General features: G+C 43.7%; 1 protein-coding gene across 1 annotated transcript; it reads left to right on the top strand.

The window, feature by feature from the left end:
- On the top strand, positions 1–13,953 carry LOC139452073 (uncharacterized). The gene is made up of 7 exons (XM_071233385.1): positions 1–727; positions 1,942–2,196; positions 2,412–2,795; positions 3,531–3,870; positions 7,113–7,234; positions 11,556–11,634; positions 12,327–13,953. The coding sequence occupies exons 1-7, from the start codon at positions 1–3 to the stop codon at positions 13,951–13,953; spliced, it is 3,534 nt and encodes a 1,177-aa protein (XP_071089486.1).
- Positions 13,954–17,920: the final 3,967 nt, after the last annotated feature.

The raw sequence follows: 17,920 nt of genomic DNA, 5'->3' as shown, positions 1-17,920 counted from the left end.
ATGGGTAACGCAGTTAGTGCTGCCAAACGATCCGTTAAGTCCAATAAGACATTTACTGTCCCATGGCGAGGAAAGAGCGGGGATAAAATGGAACGTGCTACATCCAGCGGAAAGACACTGACGAGCGACCAGATTCTAAGGACTGATTTACAACTATCATCGGATGACTCGGAAACAAAGATGGATATTTCCGATGATTCACAGACAAGTGTAAATTTGGGTGCCAAGAATATCACTGAGATCGTTAACCTGGGGGACGCCCGAGGATCCAAGTTTTGTGATGAAATTATTGGACAGCAAATACTGAAAAAGCCAAATGAACAGGATGTACGTTATGTGTACCCCCCGGGCAAGAATCAACCGATAGCACCGGCACCGGCACCGGCACCGGCACCGGCGGCACCAAAACCGGATGTCCGTTTTGTCTTCCTTCAGCCAGGACAAAAACTCTCGGACATTAACCTAGTTCCCATACACAGCAGTGAGCAAGCTGCCGCCCAAACAACTCAGCCTGGCCATGTCGTGTATCTCAACAAGATTCCAGTTATTGCAGCTCACTCCCCGAGCTTCCCATCACAGGATGACAACAGGTCCCCTAGGATCCCCAACAACACACCAGTCAAAGGCAGTCCAACATCCGGGATCCTCCCCTCGCCCGTCACAGCTCGTCACAAGTCCCCGGATTCAGTATCCGTCCCATCGGACCGGGCCAAGGACGTGGTACCTGGTAGGTGAAGTCGTAAACCTGTGAGCGTCAAGATGCTATATGATCTGAAGAAAATAATCAAACATGGTAGCCAGGTAGTCAGTATACCGGAAATGTACATGGAGGCTGAACAAAATGAATCAATGAATAGACATTTCAGGAATGCTTATTTCAATTTTGGATAAACGTTGAAATTAAATATCAAGGCATTTTATCAGTAGTCGTGGGTGGACCAAGATTCCAAGTTCTGGCAAGAATGCAGTATACCGGCACCTTCCGCCATTTTGGTAAGCTCAAAATAAGGAGGAGAAAATGAGTCCGCTGGTATTTGTATTAGTTTGATATAATTAAACCTCGAAATTGAATATTAACCCAAATGTCATTAAAATCAGATCTAAGTTCTTGCTGCCGCTAAACAAAGGTCGGCTGAGGACATCCCATTACGGGTCACGTCAGACCGACCTTACGCGAACTCTGACCAACCAATGGAATTACTGACAAGAAGTCGACATTAGCCAATCAGAAGGCAGCTTTCTCGTTCTTTACGGCACTTATTTCAAACTGGTGACTACGCTTCGAAACATATTTTGACAAATTATCGCTTAAAAATATGAAACCTGAACAAAAGTACATTCTCGAATGGCTAATATATGGTCTAGATTGTATAGATTCAGTCGTTAAGCCCGTAACTATCGTTCGGAATACCCCGTTTTAAGCGGTAGTGAGAACCAAGGTCTGATTTTAATGAGATTGATATTAACCCTTACATACAGGGAGCAGCTATAGAATACATACAGGTATGTTCGCCACTAATGTTATTCAATGATCCAAGGGCTAAGGATAGAGTTTGGGGTCACCTAAACTAAGGCACGCGTAAATATGTATTTTGCGATACTTGATATCATTTTGGAGTTTTTATTGGGTGGCGAATAGAGTCTGTGTTAATAAAGTGACCTTTGTACTCCATCTGTCCAAACCTGCTATTGAGAAAACTATATTTTAGCCCTTACATACTATTGTAAAATAACATTTGTCATCTATCCTACATAGTGTTGTAAAATAACATTTGTCATCTATCTTATGTATACTGTTGTCAAATAACCTTTGTCATCTATCTTACATAGTGATGTATAATAACATTTGTCATCTATCTTACATAGTGTTGTAAAATAACATTTGTCATCTATCTTACATACTGTTGCAATCATAAGATAACCGATTTTATGGTAACACAGGCACAGGGGATCGGTATCGTACGCCCGGCTCCAGCTTCCGCAACAAGAACGGCAACGTGAAGCGTCCAATGAACGCATTCATGGTGTGGGCGCGCACCTACCGGGCCAAGCTGGCATCACGTTTTAACACCGACACCAACTCCCAGATCAGCATGAAGCTGGGCGACGTGTGGAACAGCCTCACTCGGGAGGAGAAGCAACCTTACTACGACCAGGCCGATATGATAAAGAACCAGCACAAGAAGGAGTTCCCGGGTTTGTATATCTTGTATGATGAGTGAGTATGGTTTTACGCCGCTTTTAGCAATATATAGCATTCCAGTAATATCACGGCGTCTCAGCTTGATGTGGAAGGAAAGCCCCAAATGATCAGACGTCTCAGACGTTAAACCAAATTCACTAACTTTAGTGTATGAAACCGGAGTGTGGTTATGCAGTACATGACGTCTGGGTGTGATGACATGTTTCAGATTGGGTGTATCGCCCGTCCCCTTCCAAGAAACGACAGGAAGAAAGTGCCACCCACAACGTCCTGTGGGCCAGATTTGGCGGGGGGTCATCGGCAGCGACTCTGGCGCGCATTGCAACCGCAGCGGCCAACCACGCGCCACTGGAGAGTCTGCAGAAGGACGCGCCTAAAGGCCGGCCCCGGGTTGTTGGCAGACAGGTTGGAGCGGAGGCACAGGGGACGCTCGGGAACATGCAGGAGAACCAGCATCAGGGACAGCAAGACACCGTCAACCCACACGACGCCGGCAGGACACTGGACAATCCCCGCACTCCGGACATCAACGCCCGGGAGGTCCTCAAGGCCAAGCTCTCTGGTCAGACAAGAACGAGCCACGGCAATAAATGTAAGTACCACAGGCGGGCCGATGTTAATGCAGCTGTACACATTTTCAAATAAGTGGGCGTTCCAATCAGCTTCGGGAGCGAAGCCCAGTGATGTCAGGCAGCGAGTTCGGCTGTGTCAGGTGTTGTGAGGATCGAGCAGTTCGAGTAAACGATTTGACCAAATAATGATACTTGGTTGTCAGTTCCATACCCGTGCTCATCAAAGATGTATTCATCTAAGACTGCCTCCGTGATGTAGTGGATAGAGCGAATGATCGGTGAGCGGGGTTCGATCCCCTGACGCGTCATATCAAAAGACGTTCAAAGATAGTACTTGTTGTTACCCTGCCTGGCGCTAGGCACGATATCGCAGTGGGCTAGCACTATGAAACCGGCTTAACTCCGGACAAGCAGTCACCACACACACACACACACACACACACACACACACACACACACACACACACACACACACACACTGCTACGACCCCCCATCACTTCGTGGTGATAGAACTGAAATAATAACAATTATACAAAATAATAAATCTTTAATTGAGTCTAGCTGCCATCTAAGCTGCTCAACGGGAGCTTAAAACCAGTCTCATTCACTAACTCACTCACTACAACCAACCGAGAGATGATGGCGGCATTGGTCGGTCACTGAATCAGTTGTTTTAAGGCTTGGAATATTGCGAATATTGGAGTGCGGCGTTAAACCAAACCAAAAAGGCTGAGCTCTCAAGACTCTGTTGCAGCTCCGGAGAAGCCATCGCCACTCAGTGCCTCGGGAACATCGCCGTCTCCCAAGAGGAACTCAATGAACCTTCCGCAGCACAAGTCCCCAGTGAAGATCGCCAAGAACAAGACGGCGAGAACCACTGGGCAGAAGAAGAAGACAAGTCGCGCCAACGCACCTCGAGAAGACGACATACACTTGCTGGACCATCGACCAAAGTCGCCAGGAGCACCACCCACTTCCCCTCGGAGTACCGTCAGTTTGGACTCGCCTAAAAAGGCGGGCGAGAAGAAGACGTCTGTGACGGACCAGAAGCGAGTCCATTCGCCAGCAGAGGGGACTGGAGAAGAAACATACAGGTACGTTTGGAAGGTCCTAATCATTTCACGAATGATACTATTCACATTTACGTCATGTACAAAGCCTACTAATCGAAGCATGGAAGGACCATAAAAGCACTCGGCTAAATGCATGACTTGTATCGAGCAATGGACATGAGAGCAGACGGCAAGTATTAATAAACTTTTTAATGTGAAAGTTTACACGATATGCATCTTTTCCATTGGACGGGAGGTCGGTCACATGACTGCGAATTTGACGTTCATAAGGATATGAACCACACAATTTGACCTTCACACGTTTTTTACGACCCATCCTAGTGAAAAAAAAACGAAAAAAATGTTTATTAAAACTATTGTAGTATCGACTAGATCCGTGTTTGGACTGACAATGGCAGTCTACAGTTATCTGTTAATTTACCTATCTATTTGACACATCTTTATAATCACCTTTTAATGATCGGTCAATTGATCAATCATGACTGACACATGTAACTGCCACAGGTTCATTAACAACTTCGGAAATGTCTCCCGTCACGTTCATCGTGTCGGTCATTTTGAATATGGTTTTACCCCGCTTTTAGCAATATTCGAGCAATATCAAGGAGGGGGACACCGGAAATGGGCTTTACGCATTGTACCCATGACGGGAATCGAACCCGGGTCTTCGGCGTGACGAGCGAACGCTTTAACCACTAGGCTACCCGACCGGCCCTGACGTCTTGTACTTAAAGTAAATGTATTACGACGCACCGTCACTGTTACTGACTTACCGAGCTAGTTCTTAACAGACGTTTCTCATCTAATGGTGATATTATTTGAATACTTTTGTTGTAAACTACATCAGATGTTCATGTGAAGCAAGTTGAGCATACACACGCTCATGTCACCACTCTTTTTGAGGAACTATTTTATTCCGCGATACAGCTTGTTGTATGGCTGTCAGTGTAAGCATGAAATCACACGTACCACTTTAAATACAATTGTGTATAGATCCAGCGCTCAATCCTACGAGGTAAAAAATAGTAAAAGCCCTGACGTTCATACAGTTTTGCCCTCACTCTATGAAGGTTCATTGTCCAATGAACTCACACAAAGTGAAAGTCATTTCTTAAATAACCTCAAAACGTTCATCTCTCCCTAACAGCAGGAGGATATGAACACACAATGCCATTTAGAAAGTGGTCAAATGTAACAAATGTTATATTTGGGATAACACTTTCTTAGTAAAGTACAGATTCTAGTACATTTTTGGGTTGAGTCCCGTTCGGGACTCGGACCCACACTGCCAGAGTGTGGCACCTAATCGCCAGCACACAAAGTCAGCGATCTAACCCACTCAGCCACCGAGGCTTCCACAAAAAAAAAAATCCGACATCTGATAGTCTAGATCACGTACGTTGTGTACCCCTCTGACGAATATAAAGTGGCAGGGCTCCCAGGGCTTTAGTAAGTGGTCAAATGTAACAAATGTTATATTTGGGATAACACTTTCTTAGTGTAACCGGGGGTGTTTATGAATAACACAGGTCGTTATTTGTCGTGAGGATTTATTATCAGAACATATAGACGCCCCTGTAGGTGAAACTGGGGCGGGAACTGTGTCACCAACGCAATTGACAGAGGACTTATGGTGCCTGCATCTATTTGGACGGTCTCAGTTGGAAATACTACTACTTCTTTGGGTTGGGTCCCCCCAAAAAGGACGAGAATCTGTACTTAACTAAGAAAGTGTTATCCCAAATATAATATTTGTTGCATCACGAGGATAGTCACCCAGCGTGAGGGCTACACCACCCGGGAACCTTCAGGGGCCGATGGCCCATGTCCTTCTCACTGCCGCGGATCTGGTACAGCTCTCTAATTATGCGGGGCACGGGTGGCCCAGTCGTCTAAGGCGCCGCGATTGGCTATGCAGAGTTGCGTCCCTTGGGCACGCCAGAAACATATGATTGTGGGTTCGAATCCCGGTTCGCCCCGATTATGTTTCTAGGTTTGTCAGCACCAAACCCGTGCTCGTGGGTTTCACCGAAGAGGTGAACGTCTGAGACCTGCATCAATTCGGGCTTTCCTCCCACATTAAGCTGACACGCCGTGATATAACTGGAATAATGTTAAAAGCGGCGTTAAACCCAACTCACTCACTCACTCTAACCGCCCAAACTCATTAAAATCAGATCTTAGTTCTCGCTACCGCTAAACAAAGATCTGAGGACATCCCATTACGGGTCACGTCAGACCGACCTTGCGCAGACTTTGACCGACCAATGGAATGACCAACCAGGAGGCAGTTTTCTCGTGCTTTACGGCACTAATTTCCAATTGGCGACTACTCTTCGAAACATTTTGACAAATTCTCGATGACAAATTTGAAACCTAAACAAAAACACATTCAGGAATGGCTAATAGATGGTCTAGATTGTATGGATTCAGTCGTTAAACCCGTAACTATCGTTCGGAATACCCCGTGGTGAAGTTTTCAAGGTTGCATGATTAGAAATCACATTCCGACTGTCACTTTCATAATCTGGTAAGCGACGCTCTGATTTGTCGGATGAAAGGTCGTTCTGACATGACCCCCAATGGGATGTCTTCAGATCTTTGTTTAGTGGTAGCGAGAACTAAGGTCTGATTTTAATGAGATTGGACCGCCGCCTTACAAAACCACAATTGTGGAATGACGTCAACAATCTTTCGCTCTGACGTCGTTCATATTGTGACATCATTCCTACCCCACGCCACAATAAGATTCGAATGACGCCAACAATGCCGTCCGGATGACGTAAACAATGCAATGGTTTGCGTGAAGTGATATTTGCACAAGTGCACATACAGGTTGGACCGTCGCTTATATCATTTCAAAAGGAGAGTTATTTCCCTTTGTTACAAAAAAGATCGCCCATTAATAAGATCTCGGTTATTTCTAACGCTATGGGTAATAAACACGAGATGAGAGAAACATGATATTTCACTTGACACATGGAATATTCTTTGTATTATATACCTTTTGGCAGCTATCTACGAAAAAATATTTTTTTTCATTACAAATGTAAAGTTACCATAAAAACACCACCATTGTACGGACTGAGGCTGTTGTAATTTGGCTGTGCGAAGTCGCGTCCTTTGACTCTTACTTGCGGGTTTGACCAAAGTCTTAAACGTCTACGATTGGCTCCCACGATAAACTAAGTCTGGTAAAACTGGAACACCGTTTAAGTGCTTACCGCTGCCATTGCTGTCTCACTGTGTGTTCTGTTCTCCAGGCTCGGGGAGGAAGAACAGGGAGATGACTCGTGGCCGTTTCCGTTCCCGCCATACCAGTACGGACCGTTCGACAGCCTCTCCCCGAAAGACGTGCCTTCGGATGAGATACTTGGAATGAGGGGTGAGTACGCATGCCGTCACGGAATGATTATTGTCCGTTCCAATATGTACACCAAAGTTAAAATTCACACTCAGAAATATCACTTATGGCAGAACTGGGGGCATGGGTGGCAGAGTTGGGTTCCTTATGCAAGCTGAAAACTGGCTCAGCCAGAAACCTATGTTATTGTATTTTGCTCTTTTTTTTAAAAGCCGCACTCAGCAATATTCCAGCTATATGAGGCGGTCTTTAAATAATCGAGTCTGGACCAGATAAGCCAGTGATTGACATCATGAGCATCGATCTACGCAACTGGGATACGATGACATGCATCAACCAAGTCAGTGAGCCTGACCACCCGATCCCGTTAGTCGCCTCTTACAACAACCATAGTCGCCTTTTACGGCAAGCATGGGTTGCTGAAGACCTATTCTAACCCGGATCTTCACGGGTCCAGGGCCTAGATTTTCGAAACGATCTTAGCTAAGATAAATCTTAACAACTTACATTTAAAGATAAGATATCTTAAGGCTAAGATAAGTTAGATTTTCGAAACTATCGTAAACCTGTCGCAGATCGCTCAGAGCTACGATACCAATCGTAACTCTGACAGAGAACTCATTTGTGTTGGAGATAGAAAAGCGGGGTGTTTTCCCAATGACGTCACAGGGATTTCCCAGCTGCTGACAATAACAACAACATAGATAAGTGACACGGAATTCATGATTACATTGTCAGGTCACATTGTTTAACATGCACATATTTGAGTGAAATTCTGTACAATCCTACATGTAGACGTGTTGTTCTTATGATAAAAGATGCCATGACTAACCGAAAACAAAAAGCATTCGTGTGCCATGCAATAGCATTTTTCAAAGCCAAAAAATGTTATAATCAATAAGTATAGTGTTACCACACTTTAGCTATTAGAATGGAAATAGTGTGCGAAAAGATACTTCACTATTTTCACTTCAAATGGTCCTCTCGTGACCGCGCAGAACTTTATGATATAAACACATCGCATACAAAGTCAAGGACGAAAGTAAGGGACGTTATTCTAAATGACAATGACGAGACCTTTGATCGAACAGCATATGCGTTCAGCATTTAACATGCGTGTTCAAGTCTAATGTTCAGTGATGTATACTGTATATGTTTGTGTTTATGTCAAAAGTCAAGTTTATATTAGTGTAAACACCAACATTATACGTGGAAACACTCAAAACAAAAATTGTTCAGGAAGCAGCGCACCCACAAGCAGGATTTTATGACAATCTAAGCTTGTTAAGTTTGTTTTGTTATTTATGTATCCAATATATTTCACGAATTAACCAAGGACTTAAATACAATATCAAGCTATATGTATTCAGATGATGAAACTATTTTTTATCTATCTATCTATTTCCATAATTCTTTCAAAATTTTAAAATGACACTAATTTTCGTTCGCAAAGAGAGATAATTTCGGAATTGCCAAGTTATGTTGTCTCATTGAACACGCCACAAGTTAATGTAAACATACATATAATGTAGTCATTTTCTATCCTTTTAAATTAAGTAGAGCTAATAAACTGATTTGTCTGATTTCATTTAAATCTGACTAAGGAGCGAAATACTTTGTAATGTGTCAAATCTATTCCAGAACGTAGTTCAATGATGTTTGGCTTGTCTGACAGCATTGCTGAGGATCGTTTACTAGTATTTGTCCGTTGACCCTAAACGTGACAACGATTTTATTGTTTGAATGGTCTCAAGTATATCTATATATTTTTTAAACATAAAACGGGAAGATGTAGACTTAAATGTTAAAAACATCAAAATATTTTAAAACCGGTTTATTGAATGCAAAGATTATTGTGTTGAAAATGTGTATTTTATGTTGATCAGTAAATTTCATTCAATAAACTTTGTTTCTGCGAGCATATATTTGAAAGTGAATTTTAGACAATGTGCAATCTATGCTACATTTTTACGAGAACCAGAACGAGCATGGGAATTCATTTTTTATTTGATTTGTTTGTCAATACAAAAATCTGTGCTTAACTTTTGCTGTCAAAATTTCAGTAAATTGTTATATTTATAAGGGAATACATCTATATGTCGTTAATCACCTGTTTTTAAAGAATGCAATTGTTCAACAGACAGTTTTTAATCACTTTTTATCAAATATTTGTCTTTCAAGAGGATATAGATAACGTAGGTATTGAATTTAAAACGAAACAAATTACAATTACTTTTGCAAGAAAAATATTAGATATTGTATACAAATATTTGATCACATGTATTTCCTTGTTAGTCAATAAATACTACACTGTATAGTTAAAATTCAATTATTAAGATTCCCGACATGGGTACAATGTGTGAAGCCCATTTCTGGTGTCCCCCGCCGTGATATTGCTGGAATATTGCTAAAAGCGGCGTAAAACCATACTCACTCACTCACTCAATTATTAAAACCACCCGTCCCACACGATTTTAGATGTAAAAACTTATGCGAAACCTTTATGGTTGTTTTTACGCATATAGATTGATACAATTTTATAAAATGCGAAAATAAAGACTAAAGCATTGACACAAATGCGACTCAGAAAATATAACAGCGGAACTCTGCGCTTTATGAAAACTGTACCATTGAGCAAGGTGTCCCGGGCGAATACAAAGGGAAACCACTCTCAACTAGAGTTTGAACTAAGATTAGCTCCCCCTAAACTATCAATAAGGTCACGGTCACTACTGTAACCTGTCGACACCTTCCGTTTTTATCCTTCCCAAATTATCGAAAAGGTATGTTGTTTCACACTCCTTCAGCATGGACTCGGATAGAAAAATAATGTAAGCTATCGACTCCACAGTTATGTGTATCGCTGTCGCGATTAAGAACATTTTTGACGTGAAATCCTTGATGCGTTCTTCGTGTTTTCGAAGTGTCAATTTGAATCACTAAGTTTTACAAAATGAAATGTCAATGTTTGAACGTAAAGCGGACTAATTGTTTGGTAAAATATCTATGGAAAAGTATGACGCCATCTTGGATGAAGATAAATTAAACTTACGACAGGTATAGGGCTATCTTAGATTTACGACAAACTTAAGATATCTTAGGGCTACGAGAGTTTCGAAAATATGCTACGATAGCCTACGATTTCCTTAAGATAACTTTACGATAATCTTAGGGCTAAGATCGTTTAAAAAATCTAGGCCCAGAAATCTATGATTGTGTGGTTCGAATCCCGGTTCGCCCCGATTATGTTTCTAGGTTTGTCAGCACCATACCCATGCTCGTGGGTTTCACCGAAGTGGTAAACGTCTGAGACCTGCATCACGTCGAGCTTTCCTCCCATATTAAGCTGACACGCCGTGATATAACTGGAATACTGTTAGACCACTCTCCGACCCAGAGTTCCATGCGACCGGCAGCCAGCCAGCATAGTACCTCTGCCACAGGCCAGCGCCATGTCTTTCACAGCCCATTCAAGATATTTAATATGCTTTTCATCTGTTTCATGTTTGACAAGTCTACACATTTTCATAAACAAATGTCAAAGAATGGTTACGGTTCATTAAGGAAGTATCCTAATACGTGAAAATCTATTTGTTTTTGCGTAGTTATCCTTTGTTTACATTGGTTGTACGGCTCCACGTGCTGTCATCGAAGCCCAACGGAGAGCTAGCGATACGGTCACTTTGATGTATAAATATTATATTGTCATGAGATTCACTGTCGCAGTGGTAGTAGCATATATATATATAATTATGCAAAACAATATGTTAAGCGCCCCCAAATACTTGCATTAGTCCGTTCTATACTGATTTCTGAAAAAGCGCGTTTGTTTACAAACAAGAGAAAAGTCCGGTCACGTGATATGCAACTTAGCCTGTGGTGTTATGCTGAGTCACCACTGCGCCGGAGTGTGCTGTTAGACTCACTCATAATGCTGGAACTACTTTCAGGCTCTCAATGACACAGAGACTTCAGAGACTTCCGAACGTTTTCCTTGTCAAAAAACGTGTTTATCTAATCTCGTGACCTGAAAATGATGGGTTTAACATGTTATTTGACAAGAAGAAACACATATCCTCTATATATTTATTTTATTGTGAATACGTAGACCAAAGTAATGCTACTATCAAGACGATCGTAACTTCCATACTTTAACACAAACTTACGGCAGTCCTAATGCTAAGATCGTTTTGTAGCGCTTGCAGGTTGAATCACCGCTATGAATATATTCTCTAACGATTTATTTTGAATCACGTGTAAACGCAGAGAGGCAGTATTGTTTTGGAATGATGTGGTGATGAGCAGTTGAATCGATGAATAATTTAACTGTGTTCACCCCCAGCAGGTCGGGCCCGTGAGTCGGATGAAGATTCGTCTCGTCCTGAGAGAGTGACGTCAGACCTGTACCTGGACGTTCACAGGTACGGGACAAAGCCCCAGGGGCTACTCACGAGATATTGATGATGAATGAAATTGTAGTAATAATAAGTTATGTTTATCTAACTCGGTAACCTGAGAAATATATATTTTCATTCATGTCGGCAACTCGTGAAATAGCAGACGATGTCCTGCTAATCTATGCAGTGAAGTAAATAATAACCCATCAACTACAGGCATACCGTATTATCTCTCCCGAGTGAAGTCCCGAGTTTCCGTAACTGATAACAGCGAGTATGTAGGTCTTTACCTATAGTCATTTTTGCGAGAATGTAACACACATTGAGGGTTTCCTCTTTCAAACGAAGACACCTGGGTCCACATGCACAAAGTGATCTTTGCGCTAAGATGATCTTTACTTCCATACATTAACATAGGCTTACGATAGTCTTAGCGCTAAGATCGCTTTGTGCATTTTGGCCCAGTTCAGTCAATCATATGGCATCACACAAAATGTCTGTGACATCATGAACAATGGATGGCGTCATATTCTTTATGACATGACGTTGCTGACGGCCGTTTCACAAACAGGAAACAATTGAACATGGCAACAACTAGGCATTTAGCATGAAGGAAAATTCATGAGACTCAGTGAAATAATGAAAATAGTTTCACCTATAACCGTTCCCCTTTGGGTAACATGAAGCCCTATATCTTTTATATCTTCCTCCTTTAGGTGGAGGTCTTTTCTGACGTCATCCGGGTCCAACTCCAAGCTGACGGAGGAGGATGTCTGTGATATCTTCAATCCCTCACACTGTGATCATGGACCCGATTGCCGTGTGTGCACCAGTGACGTTGACCTTGCTCCTAAATCGCTTCGCGACACCCTGCGAGTGGGTCAAGATGGTGTTTTCGGTAATCCCAACGTGTGTCTCGAGGTGGATTTCAAGGTCGGCCCCGATTATCATAAACCGGAAGAAGATGTGTCTGCCGTGGACCGGATATCCGGCGCCGTGTGCGAAGCACTGAAAGCCCTGAACGAACCTGAACCTGATCATGTAGGCAACGAGTCCCCAGAGTGTGGAGCGGAAACGTCCATTGTAATGACGCCAACCACTAGCAGCTCTGCGACCATGATCGACAGGGAAACACCATCAGATTCCAAGGTGGCGTCTGACTCGAAAACCTCTGACGTCACAGAGAATGGACAAAATGTCATCAGCTATGTTGACATCAGTCTTTCGACAGATCTCACCACGCATGTGATGTTCAAACCAACGTCAGAATCTTCGAGGGATGACGGAGAGACCCCGGGACGTACGGATCACATGGACAAGCGTCACAATAGGAGTGCGTGCATTGCTTGCTGCCTCGTGGAAAACGCGCAGGAACAATTGAAACGTGGTGGACGGATGAAAGATGCTTCTCCCACGGACGATCCCGATTCAGCATCAGAGATGCCTCGCAGTGTCAGAAGCTTAAGAAGCGCCCCCGGTCCCCGGCAACGTCAGGTATACAAGATGGACGACAGTAATACACGGATGGCTAGAATGGCCCCTGACGTCACTCAACTCATTCCTGTAAGGTCCAGCGATAGTGAGAGTCAAATGCGAAGTGACCTCTACCACAGGAAAATACAGCTTCATTCTGATATCTCCAAGTATAAGATATTTGACACCAACAAGAATGCGAGTGAACAGGTCGGCTCGAGAAGGCTCAAGTCAGCTCAGCTAGCACGGAGTGGACAGACGCTTAAACCCCGGGCATGTGATGGCGAGGGTGTCAGGGGAAGGGGGAGCCTGAGTTTGGGGAATATGAGTGCAGACTGCAGCCTGGATGTGGAACTGGATAGCGTAGAGGGAACTGTGATGAGGCTGGGGGAGCGGGAAGGCGGCAGGAAAGCAACACGAAACAGGGGGGCTGCTTTTCCATGTGATGATGACAGAAAGCCGCGAGGGAAGAAGACAAGTAAATCCAAGAGTCTCGAGTCCGGGGCAGCCGTTGGTGAGGCCGACATGTGTCGGGGGGACTCGATTTCCAGATCGACACAGCCAACGTCTCCGACTACGCCGAACATGGAGATCCTAGAGACCTTGCTGAACCCTAAGAAAGACGACCTTGGGTGTGCTGCGACGAAGGACATAGACAAGTCGGAATGTACGGCTGCGGATACAGAGAGACCGGGATGCCCCAAGACTGATGCTTCTCCCGGGCTGAATGAGAGGACGAAGTGGAACAGGCGACAGTCTTTCCGGAACCGGACCTCGAGGATCTACGAATCCCGCCAGACGCTGGCACTGTTGCATAGAAGCAGGATGATCAACAACCTCGCCAGGCCCACCAGGTCCAAGCCGAAGTGAACCTGCAGACACTGTTACATGGAGACCTGCTGTTTCCTGGGGTGACACAGTCTTGGGTGACACTTCCTTCTGGGTTGGCACTTCTTTTTGGGGTGGCGCCTCCTCACAGCCTTCCTGTCACATAACTGATTTATCCGCATCCTTGGTGACAGAAGTCATTATGCCACGACGACTGTGAATATGGAACGGTGATCTATTTGCTGAAAAAAACTGAAACATACATGTGTTTATGAATTATGAAGTGTAATAAATTCAGATCAGTGTGGTTTTCATGTGTTCATACATGCCAAGATGTTGTCGTGATCGTTGAGAATTCATTGTATTGGAACGTTCAAGTCCCACGTCGAGTGCTTAGACGAATTACGCACTATCTCTCCAGAGTGTTTAATGTTAGAAATCTAAAGGAGGTGTCCAGTGTCCAGTGACTATAGATACTACCCAGCCTCATAGCGGTCACGACCCGTGAAGATATGGGTTAGAATAGGTCTTCAGCAACCCATGCTTTCCGTAAAAGGCGACTATGCTTGTCGTAAGAGGCGACTAACGGGATCGGGTGGTCAGGCGCGCTGACTTGGATAATGCATGTCATCGTATCCCAATTGCGTGGATCGATGCTCATGGTGTCAATCACTGGACTGTGTGGTTCAGAATCGATCATTTAAAGACCGCCGTCATATAGCTGGAATATTGCTGAGCGCGGCGTTAAAAAACAAACAAACAAACAATAATTCCGCCAGCATTTGTCCCCGAGGGATACAGGAAGATAGTTTACTGATGACATATCAGGCCAACTCAGCATAAGGTTGCCAAGTAACACATTAATACATATGGAAGTATATTTGTAACATGGGATAATAGAAATATTGGGCGTCATACAACCACTCAGAGTTGACGAATGAAAACCGGTGGTCGAAACCTTAAGCAACGTTCCACGCCATCGGGGTACGATGATAGAAGACTGGGCACCGTTCTACAAACGATCTTAGCGTTTCGACTGTCGTAAGCCAGTGTTGAAGTATGGGAGTTACGATCACCTTAGCGCTAAGATGTTTTTGTGGATTTGTGGAACGGGGCCCGGGTCACACACTGTTTCGTATCTATATTCCAATCCAAAAGCAATTGTGCGACAGATAGTTGTAACATACTATGCTCTGGTTATATTTACCAGAGTTCGCTAGCTACACTTTTAACTAAGTTTTGTGAGCCTGTTACTTCCCTTTGACGAAGGAATGCTTGAGTTCATCATTACAAGTGTGAAGGCTGTGAAATCTATGGGACCGTCATCCGGGCCCTGTTCCACAAAGCGATCGCAGCGCTACGACTGTCGTTTGTCTTTGTTAAAGTATGGGAGCTAAGATCGTCTGAACGCTACGAAGAAATATTCAATATACAAGTCACTGGAATTCAAGGAATGTTTCGTGCCAGCAACATTTAAGAGATGTTAGCAATATCCCATTGGTGAGGTTCATTTACTCTCATGAGACTACCACTCAAGAATATTGCAGCTTTACCTGGGCTGCTTCTAAATAATCAAGTCAGGTCAGACAAACTAGAGGTTGACAGCAAGAGCAACAATCCGCATAATCATGCTATCACAAGCAGGTACGCATTGCAATAATGTGTCTTCATTGTTTGGTCGACACGGGCCAAGCAGCTGCATCCCCGACAAGATAGACAGCATGGTGCCGTTGTACGAAGTGATCTTAGCGCCAAGGTCATCGTAACACCCATACCATAACACAGACTAATGACAGTCGTAGCCCTAAGATTGTTTTGTACAAGCGGGTGGGTGGGTGGACGAGTGAGTGTTTATTTGTTTGTTGTTTAACGCCGCACTCAGCAATATTCCAGCTATATGACGGCGGTCTGTAAATAATCGAGGCTGAACCTGACAACCAAGTGATTGACATCATGAGCAGTGATCCACGCAATCAATGTCCGTTTTATCATGGCGTGTCAGCTTAATGTGTGAGGAAAGCCCTGAATGATGCAGGCTTAGATGGTTATGGCTTTGGTGAAACTGACGAATAGTTCAAATCAATGATCAGAGCGGGTCTGGGATTCAAACCAACAATAGTATGGCTAAGGGACGCAACTCTACACATCAATAACACGAGATGTCGTTGGTTTGCTAAAAAACTTTATTATATTCATCTAAACAAAGGCAACACAACATAGCACTGTTTGAAAACGCGCAGCACCCACTCACACTGAAAAATGTCAGTCAACATTAGATGTTCAACTCCATGGAACAACTTTGCCTCAACCATGTCACTTGTAGTCGTCTGTGGGGTGTCACATCATTGTAGAAAGTACAGGATACTATTTAACCAATTTGGTCGGCCATCTCGTTGTGGGCAAACCTAATTAGAACTCAAATCTAAAGAAGATCACGTCTCACGATCACAAAATGCACAAATTACAACTTAAGAAACTGGCTGTGCGAGCTGGACCTGAAGGCACAGTTACCTTGTAGACAGACTAAGTTCAACGTCTGGTACTATGAATTTGTACCTCATGGGTATTTCATGGATGAAATTGAAACTTACATCGAAATTTTCTGGGCGCCGTTCCCGAAGTGATCTTAGCGCAAAGACGATCGTTACTCCGTAACTTTAGCAGACTTACGACCGTAGCGCCAAGATTGCTTTGTGGAACGGCGCCCTGGATGTTATTTTGTGGTGTCCCTCAAAGATCAATACTTGGACCAGTGCTGTCTACTCTTTACACCAAACCACATGGTGCTACAGAACAAGAACAATCTTCAACGCCATCTTCATGCTGATGGCTCCCAGCTAATGAAGGTTTTCAAGGCATGTCCCTCGGCAGCAACAGAAGCAGTTGCACACAGCTGGTCGATGTGGCCATATATAAAGCATGGACGACTTCTAACATGTTCAAGATAAATGGCGACAAAACCAAATCCATGCTCATTGGTCAAACACGCAGATGCGCAAAAGCCGAACTTGACACCATCCGAGTTGGTGCTTCACAAAAAATACTCATGGACAGTCAAAGGCCTTGGAATCCCACGTGACTCGGAACTTCGCCCAGAAAAACGTATCAATAACATCTCCAAAGTATGTTTCTCGCAAATCAGGAACATAAGGAAAGTCCGGAAATATTTGACAAGAGATGCTTCCATTACAATTGCCCCGCCCTTGGTTATACCTCGAGTAGACTATTGTATTGTTATTTTGACAGGTGCACCCAAACATCTCTTTGACAAACTGTAGCCCATCCAGCACACAGCAGCCAGGATCATATCCCTATGTCCAAAACGTGACCACATTACACCAGTTCTCAAGGATCTTCTCTGATCAGAGATACCGTCTCAAGGATCTTCTCTGATCAGAGATACCGTCTCAAGGATCTTCTCTGATCAGAGATACCAAAACTAATCACCTACAAGAACCCTGTGTTGAACCTATCAGTGTGTAGCTGGCATATCGCCAGGATATTTGCACGACCTCTTGACCTTGTACCAACCGACCAGATCACTGAGATCTCAGAATCAGCATTTATTAATGGTCCCAACCGTAAAATCCACACACTTTGGAAATAGTTCCTCCTATTCCCCAGCTAAATGGAACAAGATACAACCTGAACTAATGTGTCCTCTTGACTCAGAATTCAAAACTATGCTCAAAATGTCTTTTCCGCAATCCTATGTACCATCTGTCTAGCTTTTGTGAGAGGAATACCAGGTAGATTCTCCTTACCGGTATTGCCTATAACCAACTTCCTCTATATATTGAAAAAACCCATACCATCCCCACTTCACCTTTTTAAGGCTGCGCTTTGAACATGTCAGTGTATGGAGATGAGCGCTTGACAAATGGATTCTTAATATTATTATCAGTTTGCCAAGGTTGGTTGGTTTGTTGTTTAACGCCGCACTCAGCAATACTCCAGCTGTATGACGGCGGTCTGTAAATAATAGAGTCTGGACCAGACAATCCAGTGA

Source organism: Haliotis cracherodii, unplaced genomic scaffold (assembly GCF_022045235.1).
Source record: "Haliotis cracherodii isolate W230 unplaced genomic scaffold, xgHalCrac1.p SCAF_9, whole genome shotgun sequence".
Lineage (NCBI taxonomy): Eukaryota > Metazoa > Mollusca > Gastropoda > Lepetellida > Haliotidae > Haliotis > Haliotis cracherodii.
This window is presented reverse-complemented; position numbering and strand designations above follow the sequence as displayed.

Coding starts and splice junctions, on each gene's coding strand:
- LOC139452073 (XM_071233385.1), top strand. CDS start 1: ATGGGTAACGCAGTTAGTGCTGCCAAACGATCCGTTAAGTCCAATAAG. Junction 2,197..2,411: donor GCACAAGAAGGAGTTCCCGG/GTTTGTATATCT, acceptor GACATGTTTCAG/ATTGGGTGTATCGCCCGTCC. Junction 3,871..7,112: donor ACTGGAGAAGAAACATACAG/GTACGTTTGGAA, acceptor TCTGTTCTCCAG/GCTCGGGGAGGAAGAACAGG.